General features: G+C 38.5%; 1 protein-coding gene across 5 annotated transcripts in view; it reads right to left on the reverse strand.

Moving 5' to 3' along the window:
* Positions 1-24970, reverse strand: part of cadm1a (cell adhesion molecule 1a) — a 281152-nt gene that overhangs the window by 62345 nt on the left and 193837 nt on the right. For all 5 annotated transcript variants that reach the window (XM_084388136.1, XM_084388134.1, XM_084388133.1 and 2 more), the window contains 2 exons: positions 13364-13510; positions 1398-1550 (listed from right to left, as the gene is read on the reverse strand). In XM_084388136.1, the coding sequence (XP_084244262.1) occupies positions 1398-1550; positions 13364-13510 (300 nt within the window). The remainder of the gene's footprint in view (positions 1-1397; positions 1551-13363; positions 13511-24970) is intronic.

Here is a 24970-nt window from a genome sequence, read left to right on the forward strand (position 1 = left end):
GACAGGGGCTTCTATTTTAGAAGAGGTTTCTATTTTTTGCAGCATCGTTGTTGGAACAACAACATACAAATTATTACAATGATAATCTCAGGTAATGATTATGTGCTTTATTTCATCTTATCATTTTGCATAACCTTACTACCAATGTGAATAATTCATCTTAGATCTTGAAAATAAAAGAATGCTCAAACTGTGAACAAACAAGTGTATTCTATGACAAAGATTGTTTCAGTAACTTAAGTAATTATTTTTATTAATGTTAAAGTTATTTGATGTATTTCTTCATTTTGTTGAATAAGAGACTCTGCCCACACTCTCTTCTGATTGGCTGTGATATTTGATTGATTTCGTTGCGTCGTGTTTTGGACAGCTATATTTCTTGTCGCTGGAATCTTATCACATTGCGTCTGGTTAGGACACTGTATAAAACTTCTCTAAAGGCTTCCGATTCATATAGGCGCTCAGTTGGATATGCAGTGATAACATCTTTTCCAAAAAGACCTTCCTTTCCAGGATAGTCACTACGTCTAAAATGCTTACCTGAAAAGGTCACATTAATCCTAAAACCTTCTAGCTCTCTGGTGTAAATGTGAGACATTATTTGGACAGGGTAATTCAGTGGTAGAGATTTCTTGTTCCCCCTGAGCAGCAGGGTTCCATTCAAGCATTCAGCTTGGGCGTCTGAAGCTCTGGAACCAGCCACTCGATTGCATTCAGCGAGCTCTTTACAATCCCGCTCCCTCAATATCCACCCCGCACTAAACTCTGCTCTCAAAACTGAATAATCACTTTTAAGTGCGGGTGATTTTTCCATGCAGTTATGTCAAGACGCAGAACGCAGCAAAGCGTTCACATGTACACAAAGACACACATGCACAAACACGTAAACAATAATTCCGCTGAATGGCCCAACCATGCGGCTGAGTCCTCAAAGGAAGTAGCAGGTGAAGTGTTTGTTGAGTTTTTAGAGAGATTTCAGGAGCCCTTCCAAACAGCAGTGAAAGTGTGTGTGTGTGTGTGCATGTGTCGAACACTGGCTCCATTCTGACATATGAATGACTCGACGTTCAGGATCTGGCTTGGCCGCGTCTCATGCCTTCTGTTTGGTGAAGATGAATGGCTATATCCTGATTCTACACTGCTGCAGCATCTCATAAAAGCTGCTCCACTCTAGTGATTGATCATAAAAGGATTCCTCAGAAAACAAAGAAGCCCTGCATGTGTGTATCTGTGGGTGTTTGTTGATGCGGCAAGTGCCTTATGGGAAATCTGATGGTCAAAACAAAAGGTTCAGTTTGTCTAGTCCAGTGGATCTCAACCTTGGAGGTCATACCACTATGTGGGGTCACCAGAGATGCAGGGGCTGTATATATAGATGTGTGCATGAGTGTTCATACTTAGCACAGTGATGTCGGCGTAGGCTTCCTGTGGGGGGTCTGTATAGAGCTGGCACACGTATCTTCCCTCGTCTGAGAGAGACACGTTGGATAACGACACACGCAGCTCGTTGTCTGAGAAATTGACCAGCTGGAATCGAGCATCTTTCAGGGCTGGTGGGTCGATAGAGAAAGACAGCAGATGTTAGAATGAAAAGTCACATCTTCACACTTCACTTCCATTACAAGCAACAATAGAAACATGTAGGAGATAATTAGCAGTATTTTTCCCATTTGAAGTCTAGATTGTTTTTCCACTAAGGCAAATAAAGGCAGCCATAGGCTTCTTTTAAGCTATTGCTTACAACTGACAACAGGGGAGTGTAGCAAACGTGCAGGCTGCAATATATTCTTCAGATTAGTTAATAGGTGCTCCATGGGAATAACCAAAGTGATTGAGATTGCTTCACATTGAGAAACACGGGCGCATCTATTTCTAGCATCATCTGACCTGAGCATTGTATCACTGGGGTTTGAAACAGGGACAGTATCCATGGGACATGCCATGCTAGACCACTGTGACATCTAAGTGCCTTTTCATTTTAACACCTAAGAGAAAAAAGTTAATGCTTTGTGGTGAGCATATACATTACGCGAGTGTTTCATGAGCACTTTTGTCTCTGTGGACTTTTAGCAAGTATGTTCCAAAAACCCCCCCCAAAAAACGTGAATTTTCTCAACCAGCAATGTCCAACAGAGGATACATGCAAATTTTGGATTAAAATGGACGTAATTGGACAGTAATTTCAATATTCTGTTTAAACTTGATATTTATCTTGATCTCTTTATTTTTCTAAACACATCTCATATTTCATCTGAAGCATGATTTTTATTGGCACTGTAAACCTTATCTTAGTAACCAAGTATACAAACTAGGCACTTGCAGCATTATGGGCACTATGACCGGTTGACTCTTTTTTATCATGGTAGCGTTACGTTTTTCAGAAATTTGAGCTACATTAGCTCTTTTGTGTGATCAGACCAGTAGGGTAAACCTTCGCTCCATACATTCATTAATGTGACCCTGATGCCAGTTCACCAGTTGTCCTTACTTGCACCACTTTTTATATTACTAAGTTATACTGGGAAAACCCCATATGACTTGCCATTTTGGAGATGCTCTGACACAGTTTACATGCCATCAATATTTGGCCCATGTCAAAGACATGCAAACGCTTTCGCTTGCACATTTGCCCACTTTGAATTATGTCCCACCCAATCAAAAGTTGGTAATTTTCCAATTAGATGTATTAAATAATTTAATAAACAATAATACTTATTATAAATGTCTCATCACACTATTTCTTTATTTATTCAGTTAAAAATATGATTAAATGCAAGTTTCCATGGTCAATTGCAGGCGGTTTCTTAGTTTTCCCTCTCCCTATAGGTGCATATCACAAACTTACCAAAATGAAATGTTAAATATGATTCGTCAGTTTCTGTTAGTCTTGTTCAGAATGTTGTCTTTACAATGTAAAGATGTAAAATTTGTAATAATAAGAGTTGCACATTTGTGGAGTTGGATTTGGAAATAGCGAAGCAAATATCAATCAGTTAATACTTTTAAAAGCCTAAATTGTATATCCCAATTTTACCTGCTGCAAAAAAATAAATAAAAAATAAATAAAATAAAAAAGTCTAGCAATGAATCCAGGCAGTTTCTTTAACGTGAACTGAGAAAGACTCTTGATTATGATGAGGTAATCTCCGTATTTAATCAGAAGTTCCGTCGTCTAAAGCCTGGAACACACCAAGCCGACGGTCAGCAGTCGGGCAGTTTCCATGCGTCGGCCAACTAAATCTTCTCAGTATGTTCCGCACCGTCGGCTGAAATTGGTCCTCGTCGGCTTTGTAACGGCCGATTCGACATGTTGAATCGGCGTCGGGCCGTCGGTGAAAGAGGGAACTCTGATTGGCTGTTCAGCTTATGCCTAGTTCACACTACATGATTTTAAGCCCGATTTAAGCCCGATTTGCAAGTTAACGAGCTCGCCGACAGGTCAGGCTGTAATCGCGTGCAAATCTGCGGGTGATCCGCGCTCGCCAATCTTTGAGTGTGAAATACTTAACGACGCATCAAAACCCCTCGCTGACACATCGCCGACGCCAGAAAAAGATCTAGCATGCCAAATATCTGGAATTGTCGGCCGACTCGATAGCCTGTGGTGTCACGTGTCGCGACGAGCAACAGCCAATGATCATCTTGTTATGATATTACAAAAGCCCTTTGTATTTGTAACCATCGTTGCCAAACCACAACAGGCAGCTGCTTTTTCATTATAATGTTTTACTCACTTCCAAATCTCTATCTGACAGACAATCCCTGCTGCCCGCGTGTGCTTATCCATCCGTTCACCCATATTCTTTTTTTTTTTCTTTTTTTTCTTTCGGGGTTCTAAACAGATCATTGCACAAACAATATAGGCCTATATATATATATATATATATGGGGTGTGCGTGTGCCGGTTTCAGAATTGGTGTGACGGTTATGACGTGAGTCAAATGACATAACTCATCGGTTATTATATTGCCTATTTCCTTTTTATTTTATAAATAGGCCTACATGCAATTGGTTGATGAAACATTTATTAAAATTAAGATACAATTTGTACAAAACGAAATTCGTTTTAAATAAATTATTTCTACAAAGCAAAGTGGTAAAAATCATGTCTCACGATTTACAAAACAAAACTTCATTAAGTGGTAAAAACCCAATATAGCATCTTATGATCCTATCTTTTATTACAATTGTTTTTGAGCTAAAATGTAATACACATCATATATACACACTGTATATGTTTCTTTTATCAAACATGTTTGGGGCCAGTCAAGGGGTAATTAAACTGCACAATCAGTTATCGGTAATGATATAGTTTATTATTGCAAATGTTTATTGCTAATGTTTATTATTTATTTATAAACATATATTTATTGCGAGGATTAACCCCTTGAGATGAAACATCTCGTTTTCGAGGGGGTCCTCCAGTACATCAAAGCAAAAAAAGAACCAAAACAGCAGAGCAAATATCACAGTCAAAGACAGCACATTTATTATTGGAAATGTTTTTCATTTGTTTAATAAATGTCATAATGATGGCACATCACTATATCATAGTCATAGCTTTTATTTCTATCTCAAATGATTGAAAGAATCAATTACAGTTGGAAACGTATAGACCAATAATAACACAGACTGTCAACAATGTTTTTAATTAGTATTTAAACATTCTCTATAATAGAAAAGATAGAAATTTAAAAATATTTTAATAACACGTTTTTTTGCGGTTATAGAGTTCTAATGACGGTGCTCAACTATATATATATATATATATATATATATATATATATATATATATATATATATATATATATATATATATACCAACAATTTTGTCCCGCCGTCCATTTGCCATTGGAATGCGCCAAGACTTGTTGTCAGCTCCTGTAGTGTGTAAGCCCCTGTTGCAGAAGATTTACGTAGTGTCACATAGTCTGAACACCACAACGACTTCAAGACTCCAGAGCAAGTCATGTAGTCTGAACAGCACAGCGATCTGCCGACGTTTAAAGTTGTGTAGTGTGAACTAGGCATTAGTGAACGAGGCAGTGCACGAGAATAATAGCAAAACAGCGAGCAAAGTCAAAACGGTACAGACAGAAGGCTGTTCTAATGATATCATCTTACCTGAGTGTTCCTTAGCGCATATTTCAATATTAACACGAGAGGAGTGGAATAAAGAAAGTGTTTAGCAGGATTGATATTCAAAACGGTAAGCATGCAGTGCTTTGTTTACGGTGTGTGTATCTGCAGCTGGCAGCGTCGGTTTCCCTTTTTGAATGACGAATATAGACAAATATATCTGCAGAAATAGACAGTTGTCTCATTTACACGCACGCGCATTCTAGCTAACAGTCGGCTGTAGTTCTCTCGGTGTGTTCAAGTGCAGCTTTTAACCCCGACGCGAGGCGACAACACAGTCGGCTTTCATCAGCGCTAGTTCGTCGGCGTCGGCTTGGTGTGTTCCAGGCTTAGGCTAATAATGCAGGAGGACATGTAAAGGTAACTATAAACATTTTCTCAATGTTTATAAAAAATAAAATAAAATAAAAACACCTTTGTTTATAGTTTTATTTTTTTCAGTGCTTTTTTCATTGCTCATTAAAAAAAAATTCAAAGTCAAGGCAACATGTTTTTAAATTAACTCAAAAATAATTTAAGCAGTTCAACTTTCTTTTATAAGTCAAACTAGATTCAACTTGATTTTTAAGTCAATTTTAAAATAATTTAAGTTTAAATGACTTGTACATGAAATTTGATTATACTTAATTTAAATCAGCAACAGAAAGTTTCTAATTTGAAATAAGTAGAATTATTCAGTGTAGTTTTTATAGGTTGTTCTTGTTTGGTTTTTTTTTTTTTTTTTTTTTTTTGAACTTGAAACTGCTGCATTATACTTTTTCTTGGTAATTTGGTGTGCAATTTCAATACTCTACACTTTGCCCACCCTGTTTTATGAAGGCCCACCCCCTTGAACATTTCTGGTATCACCCCTGCTTCCAACATAAGAAATGACTTTTCACTTGCTGCCTAACACAGTATATCCCTCCCCTTGATAAGGGCCATTGTAATAATACAATCAGTGTTATTCAATGTGACTTTCACATAATTGTATATCTATCTCAGAAGATTTTTAGCATGGTAATGGATATGACAATGTTAACTGCTACGCTGCTGCTGAATTGCTGCTGCTGTTGATTATTACTGTTGTTGTAGATTATTACTGCTGCAGCAAAGCAAGTACAGGAACTTGCTGCTGCCAATACATACGCCGATATGCTGCTGTGAGTATGTAAGACATAGTGCTGCTGCACAAATAGCATATATCAATTACCCATAGCAGAATTATACAGGTGGACCCAGGGAAGTTGGAAGGTTTTAGACTAGTTTTAGGCTATAGTGAATGGTAACCAGCCATTGAAATGTTGAGCAGCAAGCTCATTGGCTGCAGATATATAGTAAAAAAAAAACACCTGTATGTTTGTATTGAATATGGCAGGCACTTCCTCAGATTGCAGCAGATCAAGTTTCAACGTGACTGTGAGAATCTCACGCTGATCCTGACGGTTCTTTCTCCCAATTACGTGGAGGAACGGAATTTTTTCATCCCAGAATAATGAGGAGTCCATTAGGGCTCGCTTTGCCTGTGTGGGAGGCTGAGCGTGAAAAGTAAATGGTGCTGAGGGTGAGAGAGAGAGAGAGAGAGAGAGAGAGAGAGAGAGAGAGAGAGAGAGAGAGAGAGAGAGATGAAAGGCTACCGGCAACCCCCACCCGCCCCCCACTCGCCGATAAATTCCAGGCCGATCGACAGACCATATAACTCGCGCATGCGTTTGTTCTTGTCCGCAACAGCCGAGTTCAAAGGAGCACAAAAAGAGGACCATGAATAAATAAAGAAATAAATAAATAAAAGGCGAAATAAATAAAGAAATAATCGGGCATCATTAGAGATTTTTGAGGCGATGGGATCATGAAAGCAGGCCCTGATGGCGCGGGGTGTTGATTGTTCTTGGATCCAGCTGGTTAGCCATGCTCTTTCACTTCCATTCAAAAGAAAAAATATCCAGAGAGATACAAAGAGAGAGAGAGAGAGAGAGAGAGAGAGAGAGAGAGAGAGAGAGAGAGAGAGAGAGAGAGAGAGAGAGGATAAAACATATTGCTCTACAAGAGCGGAAGTCTCTCTGTGTGCAACAAAAAAAGAAAAAGATGTTCACCATTCTATTACGAGCGGGTTTCTTATGCTTGCATTTCCCCGTGCGAGCCCCCTTAAGCCCACTGTCCGAACGTGCCGCTGTCATCCACAGCGTGGGAGATGCCGAGCTCAGTCTCTCAGTCCACTTCTCTCACAGATCACCGCGCACGCACGTGGAGGACACGCTGGAAGACTCTGCTGCCAAGGCAACACATTTCTCACCTTTGATCATGATGTCAGGGCGGCGTAGGCTCAGAGTGAAAATACAAATAAATAAAACATTACGCACATGTAGTTTTTACATCTATATTCCACTGAACGAAAGTGTGTGCACAGTTTATTCAGGTACATGTCTGAGCTTGGGAGTAATAAAGCCACACACTTCCAAAATGAAATGTGCGGACCATCAGCAGCGCTATGATCTCTAGCAGCCATTGTGGTGGTCTTTGTTTTGAAACACCAAGCACCGCGCCTTTCATTTAGCAGCCGCATAATGTGCGACTAATTAGAGCAGCCAGAAAGTCGGGAATGTGGTTGTCAAGGGGAGGGCAGGCAGAAGCCAATGATTTAATTCAATTTATTGATTGGGGAAATGTGAGGATTAAAATAAACCGATAAGGTGCAAGAAGCCAAACCGGTTAATAATATATTGTGACTGTGCGTCAGGTGGAGAGACAGCAATAATTAGAGCATTATGAAAACATGAATAAGTGTGGTGTCAGCTCTAATTGGGAAATAAGAGGGCAAGAAACTAGGGAGCCCATTTCAGTGAGGCGAATAAAACCGGGTAAGCTTTGGAGGTAAAGAAACACCCCTTCATTCAGGAGAAGAATTGAGAAAATATATACAGGTAACAGACTGATCACGGCCTATTTCACCGGTATGTGGGTCAATGAAAAGTAAGAGTGCCCATGACAAAGAAAAAAGAAAAAAACCTTTAAAAACTGTTTAAAACACATGCAATCATGTAATATATTTATTTATTTACATTTACATTTATTCATTTAGCAGACGCTTTTATCCAAAGCGACTTACAAATGAGAACAATAGAAGCAGTTAAACTAACAATAGGACAACAATATGCAAGTGCTATGACCCTTCCCAGTTTATTCTAACGCAGTACGTGTACTTTTTTTTTTTTTTTTAGATAATAGATATAGAATAGAAGATAAAGTGTTAGCATTAATGGATCAAGTGTTGCCGAAAAAAATGCGTCTTCAGCCGTTTCTTGAAAATGGACACGCTCTGGTTGAGTTGGCCAGGTCATTCCACCAGCATGGAACAGACCAGAAAGAGATTTAGTGGCTCTTTGAGATGGCACCACAAGACGGCGTTCACTTGCAGAGCGCAAGTTACTGGATGGCACGCAAGTCTGAAGTAATGAGTTTAGGAAAAAGGGAGCAGAGCCAGTGGTTGTTCTGTAGGCAAAAGTCAGTGACTTGAATTTGATGTGAGCAGCAACCAGTGCAATTTTGTGAGGAGAGGAGTGATGTGTGCTCTCTTGTGCTTGTTGAAGACCACTCTAGCTGTAGCATTTTGGATATATTTGTATATATATATATATATTACATATATATTGTATATGTGTATACTGTGTATATATAAAACTTTTTATACCATTTTCAAGAAAAATGTAATGCCACGTGGTATAACCAAGTAAAAAATGTATATGCATTTTCTATTTTTACACAGTTTTTCAATTGGTATTCAATGAGGAAAAATAGAAGTGCCAATTAGGTAGTAAAAAGTAGCCTTCATGACAGGAGGTTGAAGGGGAGAGATCAGTGACTGCAGTCGAAATAGAAAGTTACAGGTGTTTGGATAATACGCACTAATTATTCATTCCCAATCAGACCAGGAAAAAGATAAATGGGGTCAATTTTGATTTCATGTTAACTTTAAATGAGAAAAGTATGCAAAGTGCACAAACAGGCAGAGGCAAAAATAATATGCCTTCAGGACATTCAGACAAAATTTACATACTCACTCTAGTTTATGTTCTGAAAAATAGGAAGATGAACAAAGTCGAAACCTTGAGGAAAAAAAATCTGTGCTTTGTGACCCAAATAATAACAGCATGTCTGACTGCATACATGCCCTCTGCTACTTGCTGTAGCTTTTTCGGACACAGCGCCGGACACGATGACAGCAAGAGCTTGCAGGGCCCCAGGAGGTTGTCCCACCGCCATGAGAGGGAACGTTTCTGTCGGCCAGCTACATCCAGCGCGCTGTGGGAGCGGTGGAGAATGAAGCTCAGCGTGGTTTCCAGTCTCTTCTGAGGGCATGCTGCCCAGTAAACCAGCTTCTCTGCCTGACAAAACCCTTTAAAGCTTATCACCCTGAAAAAAGCATGGACAAATGCTTTTGCACTCCCTGTTCCTTTTTTGCTGTTTGAAACGGTCTTTCATTTGCTGGGGATTTTTACAAGGCTTTAACCTGTATTATGTTCTCAGACTTTCATTTGGGCAGAGGGGAATGCTGGTTCCCTAGTTTGGGAACGGTGATGCTGGTCTCTGTTCGTTGTTTTAATTCTCATCACAAGTGTCGTAACATATGCGGACAGGCATATATAAATCGGGCAGCATATGTCATACAGGAATCTGAAAGGCTCAGGAAGTGAAAAAAAAAAAAAGAGAAAAGATTAGATGCAGCAAGGACAAAAAGACAATGCGAAATAACACTGTCACACCTTTGTGTCCTCTCAGCATGGCATATTTCACAATAGAAGACTTGAAATATCATTGTAGCCCACATGCACTGCTACGTAGCGATTTCAGTGAATAAACCTGAAATTTGTCTGACCTTATCTCAAAATTTGACATAAAGAGACATACTCGTCATTAGAAGACATTTAAGGCCCTTTACATGGGTCTTGTGGCAATGTTCTTCAACGCATGAAACAGTCCCTCCAGGATTGCATGATTTTTTTGTGATTTTTGCAGTCAAAATGACTGATTTTGTGGTGGTAATTTCCAGAAATTTGTGAAAAAATCATATTTTATAATTAGGACATCACATTTACCATAATAGTATTATGTCAGATGCACAATAGTCATACATGACACAAATCACAAACAAAATGCATAAAGCTTGTTTATTTTGGTCTAATGAAATTCTCATCATTTAACTTTTAAAACAACCTATGGGCAATTTTTCTACCTGACCTATGTAAATATTAACAGCAGGTGTAGTAATTTATACTGTAGAACTGTGTGTAAATTGAGTTGAGGGGTCCTGAGCTGCAGTAGGCAACCAGTTACTTATAGCGTGGCGTTTTGCATGGCGTCCCCACTGCGTATACCTACGCAATACTAAGTGACTGTTCGAAAGGGAACTACTCGGTTACTATCGTAACCTCAGTTCCCTGAGAGTAGGGAACAAGTATTGCGTATCCGGCCGCACTATAGTAACCTGGCAAGTTGTCGCTTCAGTTGTTAAACCTGCTAAAATGGTGTTTTTCGGGGACTAATATAGGCTGAAGGTGATGATACACAGGGCAACTTTTTGAGCAATGTTGCTGGGCAATCTAGCCGAGCGATTGTTGCTTGGGCACTTTCCCATTGAAAATGGGCAATACATTTCTATCTGGATAATTTAGATCGGTCGTGGGCCCTGTGTCTCATCTGGTTGCCCATTGACGGCAACATTGCCTAGCAACATTGCTCAAAAAGTTGCCCTGTGTATCATCACCTTAAGGCCGCGCCCCCTTGGCAGGCTCTGACGTGTAATGGCATGATGCTAGCGCATTGGCGCACACGTCAGAGGCGCCCGCGCCATTGGATGTGCAGTTGCCGCAGCACAGCCAATGAGTGAGCCAGACACTCACTGTGCTAGCCGTGCAGCTGCAAAATGCGGTTTACATTATAGGCTTCAGTAAATCGAGGAAAAGGAGTTTCCCCTTTTCCCGCAACATCTGTATCCACGTAAAAATGCATTGAAAATTTAATTAAACTAGAGATATTTCAATTGGGTGATTAAAATGTCTTTTGAATTTTTGTGATTATTTTGCAGTTAAATTCGGAATTATGCAGATTGCAAAAAAAGCAACATTTTGTTGATTTTGCGTTGTATTCAGCGATCGCGGAATCGCAAAAAACTGGAGGGACTGCTCAAACTCAAAGTATAGTCAAATATTGTAATGCCACATTTAAAAATCAAACTACTGGAATTTTGTCCCCATTTGCCACTGACCTCCTAGAGCATGGCCAATGAACGGCGGACAATTTGTATGACGCGTAGAATGTCCGTCTGCGCAATAACGGGTCCAACAATTTCACCTCGCTAAAATGTTTTAGAGTACAAAGCAACAGGAAATTACTCATCACACCGACTTGCACACAGTAACCTGTAAATCACCCTTCTCTGACATTATCTGAAACATCTTTCACGTGGAGGTCAAAGCAGTGCCCTGACGTGAGTCATGTGAAATGGACTTTGCTGTAAAAACATAATAAATGTATAAATGTTGCTTTCTGCTCGCACTAGGAGGGAGGTGTAAGAGGTGTGTAAAGAGGAGGAGGTGTTTTAGAAACTCCACAGTGGTTAACACCTCCTGCTGAACTAGTGCTGAAGACTGCCAAAGATTCTTAGAGTTTCCTTTTTTATCTTCACATTTTCTTCACCTACTGAGAAACCAAAAGCTCCAAAGAGCCTTTCCATTTCAACTTGCTACAACCTTAGGAATATAAAATGTCTAAATTTAGTCTAAATTTGAATGTCCACTTTCTAAAACCCATTTTTGGAAGAGTTCTAAGTTTTGTGATTAAAATATAATATTTTTTTTGAGGGCCGTATACACTATACCTCAGTTTTTGCTAATATATATGTGTGTTTGTTTTTTATTATAAAATAAGAACTTTTTTAGGTGAGAGACTTGAGCAAACCTATTGCTTATTTGCTTCCAAAAACTAGTAAAGTAGTATCAGATTCTATTCAGTTTATATATTTAAATATGAATCTTTAACCTAAAATATAGAAAACACAAAATAATTTAAAAGGCGCATTACATTAAAATGTAATAATAACGGACAAAACTAGAAAAACATGCCTGGTTCACTGCTGTTAGGTAGTGGACCACTTGAAGCAACCACAAACGAGATGTTGAAGAAAACTTTCTTTGTGTATCAATGTATTCTATTTTCTGTGCTTATGTCTCCCTCACTTTCTCCCGCTCACTCTCAGTCTCATTTCCTTTCCTTTGCTCTTGTGCTCCTCTTCCGAATCTCATTTGTATTGTTTTCTCAGGTTTAATCCTAGAAGCTTCAGGACACATGCTGCTTCTCCTAAATGGCAGCAATCAATTTTGATTACCGGCCACGGTTACTTTGAGAAGAGCCCATCAAAGTTTTATTAAGAAGACGGGTGATAATTACAGCCTTGCACGGACCAAAAACCTGGAGTCTGAGCCTTGCTAATGATTGGAAGCTGAGAGATAAAATGACGGTTCAGAAGACCTTAATCCAAATTCTGAGAGGACTGGGCACACAATTACTTTAACCGTTACTTGATGAGGACAGTCCCTCAGGTGACTGATGGCTCTCCCGTTCACTCCCCTTGACTGGGACACTCTTTAACCACAGTGGCGTTTATGGAGAAAGAGATGAAAATGAATCGGTCTGGCACCTCGGCGAAGCTTATCATTATTTCAGAGAAAAGCCATGAAATAAAAAGGACAGACCTTTCCGGAGACCGTTTGTGGAGACAGGCGCCACGTATATTGACACCACCTGATATGTGCTGGATTGAACTCAGACTGAACTCGAAAGCACTTTGGAACTACTTAAAAATGCTTCCTGCTGCAACTTTTTGCGCAAAGAAAATACCATAATCAAAGTGCTTTTCTGCATATGACATGGGACCGGCGGGTGCAATATTTCATAGAGGGGTGGAAGAGATGAAACCCTTTAGAAAGACTCTGCTATAATTACACAGTGCAGCTGTAGGGAAATATCAGAGCGGTCTTGGGTAAGATGGATCACATGATAGCAAGGCAAATCGCTGAAAAAAACATGCCCTCACCAGCCAGCTGGGTCTCTCTATCGACTGGCCTCAAAAGCGCAGTGGATTACTCTGATGCATTAACACTTCGTCTCCACTGGGGAGGCTTCCTGGGGACGCGTGGCCTGTTTGTGTGTGTGGGTGTGCAATGCATACAGTATGCTTATGTGTACTCACGTCTGACATCTTTGAAGTATATGGTCTGTCTGTTGGGGTTGAGGAGCTGAATGACAGAGTCGTCATTGTTTTTGACTCGACAGCTTATGGTGGCTGTCTCCCCCTCCACTACCGAGATGTTGTCCGCTATGAGATTCTGGCTTTGTACTGCAGAGGGACAGAGAGAAAGAGAATTGAGTTGGAGACTGAAAGAGAGATAGGCTTGTTGAGTTGGACAGAGTGTAAAATATGTTAATTAAGTTATTTAAAAAACAAAAAGTCAGTAGTCATCCATCCATACATCTAATAATGTCTGCTATCCCTCCATCCATCCAATAACCTCTGCCATCCATCCATCCATCCATCCAATAGTGTCTGCCACCTATCCATCTTATAACTTCTGCCATCCATCCATCCATCTTATAACTCCATCCATCCATCCATCCATCCATCCATCGTATTAACTGCTACTCATCCATACATCCATCCTATAACTTCTGCCATCCATCCATCTAGGGACAATAGACAAAAAAAATAAAAAAAAAATAAATAAACTTGGAAAAATGGCACTACTGTCCATTTCCTTAAAACAGAGATGCAGCCCTGCATCATCTAAACCCACAATCTCACACTTACATGAGTGCACAATGAAGAACAGGTGGAAAAACACAGCTAGAGTGGGTGTGAATATCCAGCAGAGTGTGAAAGTGTTTCCCCCTCTCTTTCCTGCGTAGTGTGTGCATCATGAGATTGCCTGTTTTCATGTTACACATGCTTGGTCCAAATCCCCTCTCTGGATGAGATCACCATGTGATAAGAGCTGCCACTGCCACAGAAATGGAAGCTACAGACCTTGGCCGGTTGACCCAAAGCTAAAATGTATACCACTAAAGAGAGGATAGTTCAACCAAAAATTAAAATTCTATAATCATTTACAGGATTCACCTTCATGTTGTTGTTTAAACTTGTATGACTGACTTTCTTCTATGAAACACAGTATTGATCACTGAGTTGAAATTAAGAACCTGGGGCCTCATTTATAAACGTTGCGTACGCACAAAAGAAGGCGTATGCCGCTCTCTACGCAATAATAGGTATTTCTGAAAAGCAAACTTGACGGGAAAATGTGCGGTCCTTCACGCAAACGCTGACCCAGGCGTACGCACAAAAACGGCTGAAATGAGAAATGGCGACACCGTCGGCAGATGGAAGAAGCACGTGAAAGTGTGTGGAACTGTAGACCGTTGTGTAAAAGAAATGGCAATACTGCCTCTCATAAATAACAAGAAGACTTCACAAAGCAAGTCTTACAATTAACAGCCTACACAAACACCTGTTTGATCGATCTGCAGTGTAAAACAAACAAAATCAAACGAAGATTACAACAGAAATGCAAATTAACACATATTTGCAAAAAGAAAAGTGAAATATGTTCTGCAATAATATTGGCATGTTATGCAATTCATCCTCATAACACATCTGTAGCTTGTCAGATGCAATCAAATGGATGGTAATAAAATGCCATGATGCCATCACAATGCGTAATGACGCACAATGGCTGATCTTGCGCTTCACGCTTTCGCGTGAGTGAAGTTACGTTTCTTGGTTTTCCTCTCTGTGTTTGCCATGATTTCGCAATCGATGAATATTAACTTGTGGGCGTTTCACGGACTATTTATGGGCAACTATGGGCGTGACATGAAGCCGCAAAAGCTGCGCTACATTTAGAATTGATTGTGATTTATTAAGGGAAAACTGCGTAGGATGTGCGTGCGCACGGTTTTATAAATCCGAATATTTTTGTGCGTACGCACGTCCTATGTTTCATCCGTACGCCACTTCTGACGCAAATGAGGCCCCTGATCAATCTGATTCATAAACAAATTAGAATTGTTCAGTTTTTTTAAAGTAGATCTGTGGATTAAAATGAACAAGTCACTTATAATTTACACCTTGAATTACTTTTTTCCTGAATGTGCCAGCAGAGCTAGAGCAGATGGGAAGAAATTCACTGAATAACGGACTAATTTCAGTCTAATCCTGACACAAAGCTATTTGGGCATAAATCATACGGGCTACTATTTTATGGTGCTTTTTTAATCTAAATTACTTCCATTATATTGAAAAGAGACAAACAATTTACTCACACACAATTTTTGAACTGCTGAACTGTCCCTTTAAGAGCTAGATAATTCACTGCAACTTAATGGGATCAAAATAAATAAATAAATAAATAAACAAACTAAAAGTCTAAAATAACACCCCACAGCTGCCTACCCTGCAGAGCTAAGAGGAAATCATGAATAAGCTAAAGCTGGAGATAAATAAATATATTAATGTGAAATGTGACATGACTTTAAGACACCATCAAGTGCTAATTTGCATGCCTCAGTTGTCAGGCACCTCTAAACAGCCTTGTCACTTAAAGCAGAAGGGAAGAAAGCAATCAGATCGTGTGATGGTGACAGATAAGGGGAGACAGTTTAACAAAACTGAATTCAATCAGCCTGCCAGTAGCACAAAGTCAAAACAGACCAAAACAAATAAACCTTGTGCAGGAGTGACTTCCTTAAGACTCGTCAAAGGGGATGAGGTGTGGATTGAGAGGACTAGATTGGAAATGCAAATAGAAAGACTGTTTATCCCAGAGAGGGGTTACGGATGAAGGTTAAGCACGCTACTGTGGTTGTCACGGAGACTGCGCTAAATACTGGCCAGTCCGTGGCCGTTCAGCTAGTGGGTGGTAATCATCCTAAGTGACAGAAGATGCATTGAAAGGGAAAAACATACATGAACACGTACAACAGCACTGTCTGGCAAGCTCAACAGGAAAACAAACACGCTTTTAGCATGTTAAAGCTAGCTGAGGAGGGGAAGGAGACTAGCAAGGAACAGAATACATCAATTTTAATTTTAAGTTCTCTTCTATGTCCTCAATGATTATATTCCTTGTTTTTTCCCCTTAGCTCATATTCAAGCCTCTTATCCCCCCACGAAAAATCCCATAACTCCAATCTTGGCTGAGCACTGGAATATTTTGAACTTAAATATAATATTGCTCAAAAATTAATTAAAAATGTTGAGTGTTCGTGATAAACCAACTTCGATGCAATTAGCCAGCTCTGTGTTTACTTTGCACAACTCTGGGGTGATGAGCTGGATGCCATTTTGTTGTGTGGGATGAGAGGGATGATTTGAATCATCGGTAGACCTCCCGAGACTCCGCACATCTCCTTTACTTCAAAAAAGTTTTGCACAAACTTTGGCAACAAATCTTGATGAGATGTCATTTAACTATGTATGGGCTGGAAAGCAGATGTTTACCCTAAAGCATCAGGAAAACATTAGGTCTATATATAAAGTACTAGAGGAAAAAAACATGAACCACTAGAGTATGCCAATGAGTCAAACTCGATGAGGAAAAAAGGTAAACGTGTTAATTGGATTCTGGCATGCTCACTGCTGCTTTTACATCTTCAAAATGTTATTTATTCCATCAAAGGAGTAACATTTTCTTAGAATTTGTGTTAGCAAGTGTTTTGCAAGCTTAAACATTGTACTGAAAATATTATTTCATGCCATAATATATTTTTTTTACTTAATTTTTTTAAACGTTTTATAAATATTTTAAAACTTTAAATTGTATTATTAAAAATGTGCCATGATAAAATACTTTTTGTTTTGTTTTAACAAGTGTTTTGCAAGATTACATTTTAATTCAAAATTCATTTTAATGTCACCATGAAATCAAAATGCAAGTTTTTAGGCTTTTAGTAGGAATATGTTGGCCTTACTGTTATCTATAAGCTAGTGTGCTCCAAAACAATGACAAAATTGGCATTTAGACACACAGGCACACAGTCTGCTCCGGTCCAGAGACACAATAGCACAGAGCGGATCATACGCGTGAGTCAGTGCATACCAGAACACATATCGGATCCATTTGAATTCTGCAAGGAATGCTATATTTTCAAGCGACATGGCGGAGATTAGGAGGAGAAACAGTAAGAGATTAGGAGGAAACTGCGGTTTACCGAGCTCAACGGCTCTGGCCGAGCTGTGATATAAACTAAACGCTATTGGCTATTTAAAAAAGGGGAGCTGTTCGATATGTCCCGCCCTCTCTTCCTGTTCCGGTGGAAGTTACCTCAACACATTGAATAATGCTGCGTGTTTAAAGGCTCTTCAGTGGGCATTTAAACATTCTACTGATTATTATTTAATGTGATGTTATTTTTTATGTTTTTATAAATACCGTATTGTTTCAAATATAAGACGACCCCCCCCCCCCCCCCTGTTTTAAAGATGTATCTCTTTTTGATAAAGAAAATAATTAGAAATTTTTCATACTGCAGATTTTTCACATTTAAATGTTTGTATTGATAGTATGGTAAACACTGGTAACATGTACCAATGATCACATTTAAAAATAAACACTTTTTGGCATACCTGTAGGCCATCTGAATTAAGTAACAATTAGGCTATCCATCTCATGAAACCATGTAGCCTACCAAAATTTCATTAACAGTAGAAGTGAAATCTTCTTTGTCTACTTTTGAAATCTGGGTACCGTCTTGCGTTTTAAAATCACGTACGGGGGGGGAAGTTTGGTCCCGTCAGTGAGGCACGCAAACATGACAGTCAGCTTTTGTATTTTGCAAGCTTAAATTTTAATTTGAAATGAATTCCACTGAAAACATTTCATGTGGTGATAATGTTTATATATATATATATATATAATATACAAACTACTGTATTCAGGATATTGGCACAGGAAAAAGGATATGTTAATATTCATGTTCCTATTTATCTCTTATTATGAAAAACTACCCCAGATTTATTAGCTGTTAAGTAAATCTTGTGCAGGGATCATACCATATTAATAGAGGAATTAAACTTGTTTAAGCCCCAAATTATTATTGATTATTGGCGTGCAGCTTAGTTTAATTAAAATAATTGTTTGTGTCACTGGAGCTGGAACAAGTGAAGGAATGGATGAATTCCTATTTAAATGAAGATTTCATTAACCCTAATGTTTAGGAAAAGACCACCAAAAAAGGGCGGCTGAAAAAAATTAGCTTTCCGTGCATGCATCAACAACAAACAAGGCATCGCAAAAATGCCAAAGAAATTTGTGTACTGTGCATTTGCATAACTTGTTCAAACAGATCTGTGACATTATCTCTGTATTTAATTACCGACATTCAAAATAAGTAGCATAGAACATTGATCATTTTGGTCTAGATTAAAGCTGTCAGAGGACGATACTCCACTCTCAGTGAGGCAGACAAGCCATTTATATCACTACAGGCCCAGCACCACCCCAGTGCCCCTCATACATCAACCCAGAGGAACACTCAGAGCGTGCGTACGGGCGTGTGTGTGTGTGAGTGTGTGTGTGTGTGACACGGAACGGGCTAATGCAGGAGTGCACTGCCGCGCCGTAAAGGTCAAAGCACTCTACTGTCCGCCTCAATAGCTCATCCTGCGTGCTGGACACTTTTTGAAACAGCATGTGTGAGTGAGGAAAACCACAGCTTTAAATTAGATCTGAAGGGTGGTGATTGTAAAAGAGTGAGATCCACATATACCTGTGAGCCGGAATCAGTGAGAGTGAATGTGATACCCATCACTATTCTGAGCTGCAAAGGTCAATGTTCGTGCTTGAATATTACAGCCTGGCTAATAGAGAAGAACTCCATGGTTACGGTCCTGTGTGTTCAGAGGGTGTTGAACTTTCAAAGCAGGATTTTCATTTGTGTGAACTTCCTTTTGAATGATTAACAAATGAGATAGCTTTCATATCTTCTGAGATAGAATGGAGATCAAACAGAGACTTTTTTCTTAAAGAAATTAACCCCAAGTCACCAGTAATCACACATTTTCCTAGAGTTTCAGAAGAGGTCTAAATAATGTCTCAATCTGTGCTCAGATATGACAAGACGCCTGCAATCACGCCTGAGAACCTCTCCAAAGGAATATTAGGAGAAACATCTGAGAAAAAATAGTACATAACCGAGACCTTCATCAAGCCTCCTGAGCAATCATTTTCTCTGTGAAGTCTCCCTGATGTAATTTAGTACATGCAGTACTGTTCAAAAGTACAGAAAGAAGAACAGTTCAGTAATATCCCAAAAAAAGTCTCTTGTGCTCAACAAGGCCACATTTATTTGATTTTAAAAATGAAAAAACTATAATATTGTGAAATATTACAATTTAAAATATTATTTTAAATAATAACATGTAATTTATTCCTGTGATGGTAAAGCTGAACTTAAGCAGTCATTCCTCCAGTCGTCACTTGATCCTTCAGAAATCATTCTAATATGCTGATTTGGTGCTCAAGAAACATTTCTTCTTCTTATTATTATTATTAAAATGGTTGTGCTGCTTAATATATATATATATATATATATATATATATATATATATATATATATATATATATATACAGTGCTATGCATAAGTGAATACACCCATGCTAAAGTTGACTAAAAAGAGGAATAAAAATTCATCTTTTGGAAATTGAACTTAATGCCTTAATTAAAAAAATTAGGAAAAATCCAACCTTTAAGGACACCAATTTTCTTTGTGAATGAATAATGTATCGTAAATAAATAAATGTTCTTCCTTAAAATACATGGTGCATAAGTGAGTACACCCCTATGTTAAATTCCCATAGAGGCAGGCAGATTTTTATTTTTAAGTATTTTTAAGTATTTTTTTTTACTATGCATCCTAATAAAGTTCCCTTGGCCTTTGGAATTAAAATAGCCCCACACCATCACACAGCCTTCACCATACCTAGAGATTGGCATGGTTTTATTTCAGTTAGCCTAATAGCTAGTTTGATTTGCATTGAGAGATGATCTTATGGAAAGTACCCCATGCCAATCTCTAGGTATGGTGAAGGCTATGTGATGATGTGGGGCTATTTTAATTCCAAAGGCCAAGGGAACTTTATCAGGATGCATAGTATCCTAAAAAAAAATACTTAAAAATAAAAATCTGCCTGCCTCTATGGGAATTTAACATAGGGGTGTACTCACTTATGCACCATGTATTTTAAGGAAGAACATTTATTTATTTACGATACATTATTCATTCACAAAGAAAATTGGTGTCCTTAAAGGTTGGATTTTTCCTAATTTTTTAAATTAAGGCATTAAGTTCAATTTCCAAAATATGATTTTTTATTCCTCTTTTTAGTCAACTTTAGCATGGGTGTATTCACTTATGCATTGCACTGTATATATATATATATATATATATATATTTTTTTTTTTTTTTTTTTGGAAACAGTCATAGGCGCCCGAAAAACACAAGATATTCTCCATTCATTTTAACCAATCAAAAAAATCGGGTCCGGGCAACGCAGCATTACAACATGCAGTATCCTGATACAAAAGCTTGTGCTTTCTGTTTTTGCATGGTGATAAATTCTAAAATATTAGCGAGAGAGTGACTCCCGACAGCACTTATGGAAATAACGCATGTTTTTGTTTGGTTGGTAATGTATTTGCAGTCCGTGTGTTTCTCTTCGCGAGACACGAATAACTTTTGTGTAATGAATTCAAGCGCACCACTTCAAGCGAAGACAGTTCGCTTGAAAACCTAACACAAAGCATAATTAATTAAGTAATGAGCATGTTAAAATGTTTTAAGGGGCATGTGTGTTCGCTTAGCCAAATGTTTTTCTCATGGAATCAGAGGTGAATAAAGATGCGTTTATTTGGTTGGTAATGTATTTGCATTTGAAAGTTTCCAAAAGAAAAATAGAAAAAGGCAAACGTGCGTTTCTCATCGCATGTTCGGGGGTATGAAGCGTGGACACCCAGCGGCAGAACTATAAATCACTGCCTATGGAAACAGTGATACATTTTTTTTAAGGATTCTTTGATGAACAAAGTTCAAAAGAACAGCATTTATCCGAAACATTTTTGTATCATTATAAATGTCTTTACTGTCACTTATGATCAATGTAATGCATCCTTGCTGAATGAAAGTATTAATTTCTTACCTACCCCAAAATGTAAGTGTACACTTCACATTTAGTATGCATAGCCTACTTAGTATGTAGTATGTTAAAGGAATAGTTTACCCAAAATTCAAAATTATGCCCAACACCCAAAGCAATTACATGTCTTCAGAAGACTTTGAATATAGAGCATGGGTTGTATGGACACATTTATACACTGTAAAAAATTTGTAACACTCCCAAATCAAAAATTTCAATTGACCGCTAACATCTAAATTTTTCAATTGGCCCAAGTGAAATTCTGTAAATTCTAAAATTAAATGTACAGATTTTCACTTGGGCCAATTGAAAAATTTAGATGTTATCGGTCAATTGAAATTTTTGATTTGGGAGTGTTACAAATTTTTTACAGTGTAGTGCTTTTGGAGCTTGAGCACCTACTCCCATTTATTTTATTTATAAATAAAGGAGCAGTCAGCATATTCTTCAAAAATTAGATACGACATGATCATTTTCATTTTTAGGTGAACTATCCATGCAATGCTGACATTTTATCTTAATAAGATGTTAATGTCTCAATTAAGACGGGGTACATTCTAATATGAGAACATGTTCTGCATACTGCAGTGTCATTAATGCTGGTTTATTTTAGGCCCACAGGCTGTGTCTGATATCATTTGTTCGAAATCACTTTAAGCACATTTGTGTTTTGATGGCCAGCAGCTCAGCACTGGCATTACTTCACTGTGCCCTTCCATCTGTGAAAGGAGACCTCCAGATACACATGCCAACATCCCCTTTCAAGCTCAGTCACCCCTGTTAAAAAGACCAGCATATGCTCCTTTGGATGATGCTTTCCCCATCAGGCCTTTTAAAGGGATAGTTCACCCAAAAATGAAAATTCTGTCATCATTTACTCACCCTCAAGTTGTTCTAAACCTATAGCGTTTCTTTCAGAATTTTCATTTTTGGGTGAACTATCCCTCTAACTAGCTAAACCAGCCTCTAAACCCTGAAATGCCAAGTCTTTTCAGCAGGGGCGATTTTCACACGCTAGATGCACAAATTCAACAGCAAGCCTTATGACACATGGATAAATGTACCAAATCTACTTAAGAGAATACATCAAGCTTAATTGGAATAAGTTAAGCCTTAAGGAGTGTCTCTCTGCAGATGCTTTTGAGATATTTCTGCTAAATCCTTCACGGACATCACTTGTCTTAATTCAATTAAGTGATTTTTTGCTTTATTGAACGATTAACCCTACAAAAAAAGTACAGATTTCAGGCTAATTTAATGTGGTTTCTAAATATATAAGTTATCTAATAATGTCAGATATCTAAAATACATCAGACGTTTTCTTTTTCATATTTAAATAGCCATATCCCAGAGTCACTGTGTGTGTATATATATATATATATACTTTTTTTTTCTTTTTTTTTTGCAGCGCTGATACCATCAGCCTAGAAGCATGGATGGAATGTATTTAATGCAAATATTATAGTTGTCAAGTTCCAATGATGGACTCAAGAGAGTCTTCCAGCTTGGTTGTGTTTAATCACAAACAATATTGGCTTGTTTAACAAGCAGGTTTAAAACGGCACGTGTAAACCCAACTTCTCTTTGAAACAAACCAGAGCGAGTTCCCTTAAAAGGCTCAGCAAGCCCCTGAGCCACAAAGACCTCCTCCCACTCTCTGTGTACGCTGAGGAGCCGTGAAGCATTCACACAAACGTATGGATAAGTAAATTGTGATGATACTAGTGCTAATGAAGGGTAAAATGGTGGTTGGATGGGAGCAGCAGTGGAATGTGGCGTGTGGGAAGGGATGGATGGCAGCCTCATGATTAATGCGTCAGAGAGCCGACGGGGGCCGGGCACAGCACCAGAGGCCTTGCCACCCCTGCTCGCTCATTTGGAAATCTCTCTCAGCAGAGGGAGAGGAAGAAAGGACTTCTGCCTCTGTGACTGAGTCTCAACGGCAATGGATAAACAAATACCCCTTTTTCACTAGAATACTGCTGGTGCAAGCCGCTTTCAGAGACTGTTACAACATAAGCTGTTCACAAATAAACAGCACATTTTAATTCATTTTAGTGTCTTTATATGTGAAGCTTGTTTTGATGCAACCATCAAAAGTCATACAAAATTTTTATATCTTAAAGGCAGGGTAGGTAGGACTTTATAAAAATAAAAGATCCAAATTTGTTAAAACTTTCTATATATATCAATACATAATTAAAATGTAAGTACTCTGAAAAAAAGAGTATAAAAATCAAGTGACTCTAGACCGTTTAATCTGTATTAAACACAGCTCATTATTTCCATTCGGGACGAATCAAAGGATTGGCTTAGGCGACTGTCACTCTCTCTCGCAACCATGGCAACCACCCTTTTGCCACGGGATCTGCCCACTTGCGCGCGCACGTTTGATTTGAGGAATTCAAGAGGCACGGAACCTAGGAATAGCAAAACAATGGCAGAGAAAGAGCAATCAAAATTCACATTACCGGCATGCATTTAGCGAAGGCAAACAAGGCAAAAAAAGAAGACAGTACAAGAAAAGGTAATGAACAAAAAGTCTTTGGATAAACAAAGAAATAAAACGTGTGTCAATATCAGCGTAGCTTTCCAGCCACCACCCCGTCCTCAGCCTCTACTTCCTCGGACCCTAGTTGCACGCCACGGCCTCTTGCACGACCTCCTCTGCTTCGCCCTAAAATTATTTTTATTTTACAAAAGGACATTTTACAAACCTACGTTTTGCGCATGTGCTCCTGCACGCACTTTTCCAGTCACAACACAGCAATCAAAGGAGGACGCGCTGAAAACTGTAATGCTGTTCTCTTCCTTCATAACTTGTACTGAGAAAGTTTGAGTTGCAGAGGAATTTGGGACTGTTTCACCTGTTCAACCACATCAAAGTTTCGTAATTAGTAAGTCCGTGCTTTTTCTCTTTTTGTTCTTATGTGCTGAAGGGCTGCTGTGCCTTGGTGAAACGGTGTTTGTACGTGAAGAGCTCTTTTCCAAAACGCCATAAACCTAAAAAGCTGCCTCAAAGAACCAGCAAAAGTAATGATTATGAATGTGTAAAATATTGCAATAAGACATTTTAATTGTTTATTAATTTCTGTGTCGGCTGCAAAGATGAAGTTGACGATAGACTCGCGATCTTCACAGTAGGCTAGTGAACGCATGCACCGGAGAAATGCACATTTATTAGGCTACATAGTTTTATTTTGTTTTGGATGGTTTTGTTTAGAACCAGATTTCTGTAAATATATTTCACATTTTTTAGGCCTGTGAGGCGAGGCTACGGTTCGGTTCACGATGATATAATCTCCAGTTCAAGCACCTTATGTTGTGATTGATAGCCTATATTTACTTTATGTATTTAATCCAGGAATGAAAATATTAATGAATTAAGGAAAAAAAAATTTAAATTAAGATACAATTAATACAAAACGAAATTCGTTTTAAAGAAAGGCTTTGTGCTTTCTGTTTTGAGGTCTCTGTTAAAGTTTGAAAGTCTTAGTGCAGCTTTCAGAGCGCTCGCGTCCATAATGGAGAACTGTCAAGTAATATTGTTTTTTCCTCATAAATGCAAACACGAAAAATAAAAGACAAAAACTTTTTTAAAAAGACAAACC

Source organism: Rutilus rutilus (assembly GCF_951802725.1).
Source record: "Rutilus rutilus genome assembly, chromosome: 18".
In the NCBI taxonomy this organism is placed as follows: Eukaryota; Metazoa; Chordata; class Actinopteri; order Cypriniformes; family Leuciscidae; genus Rutilus; species Rutilus rutilus.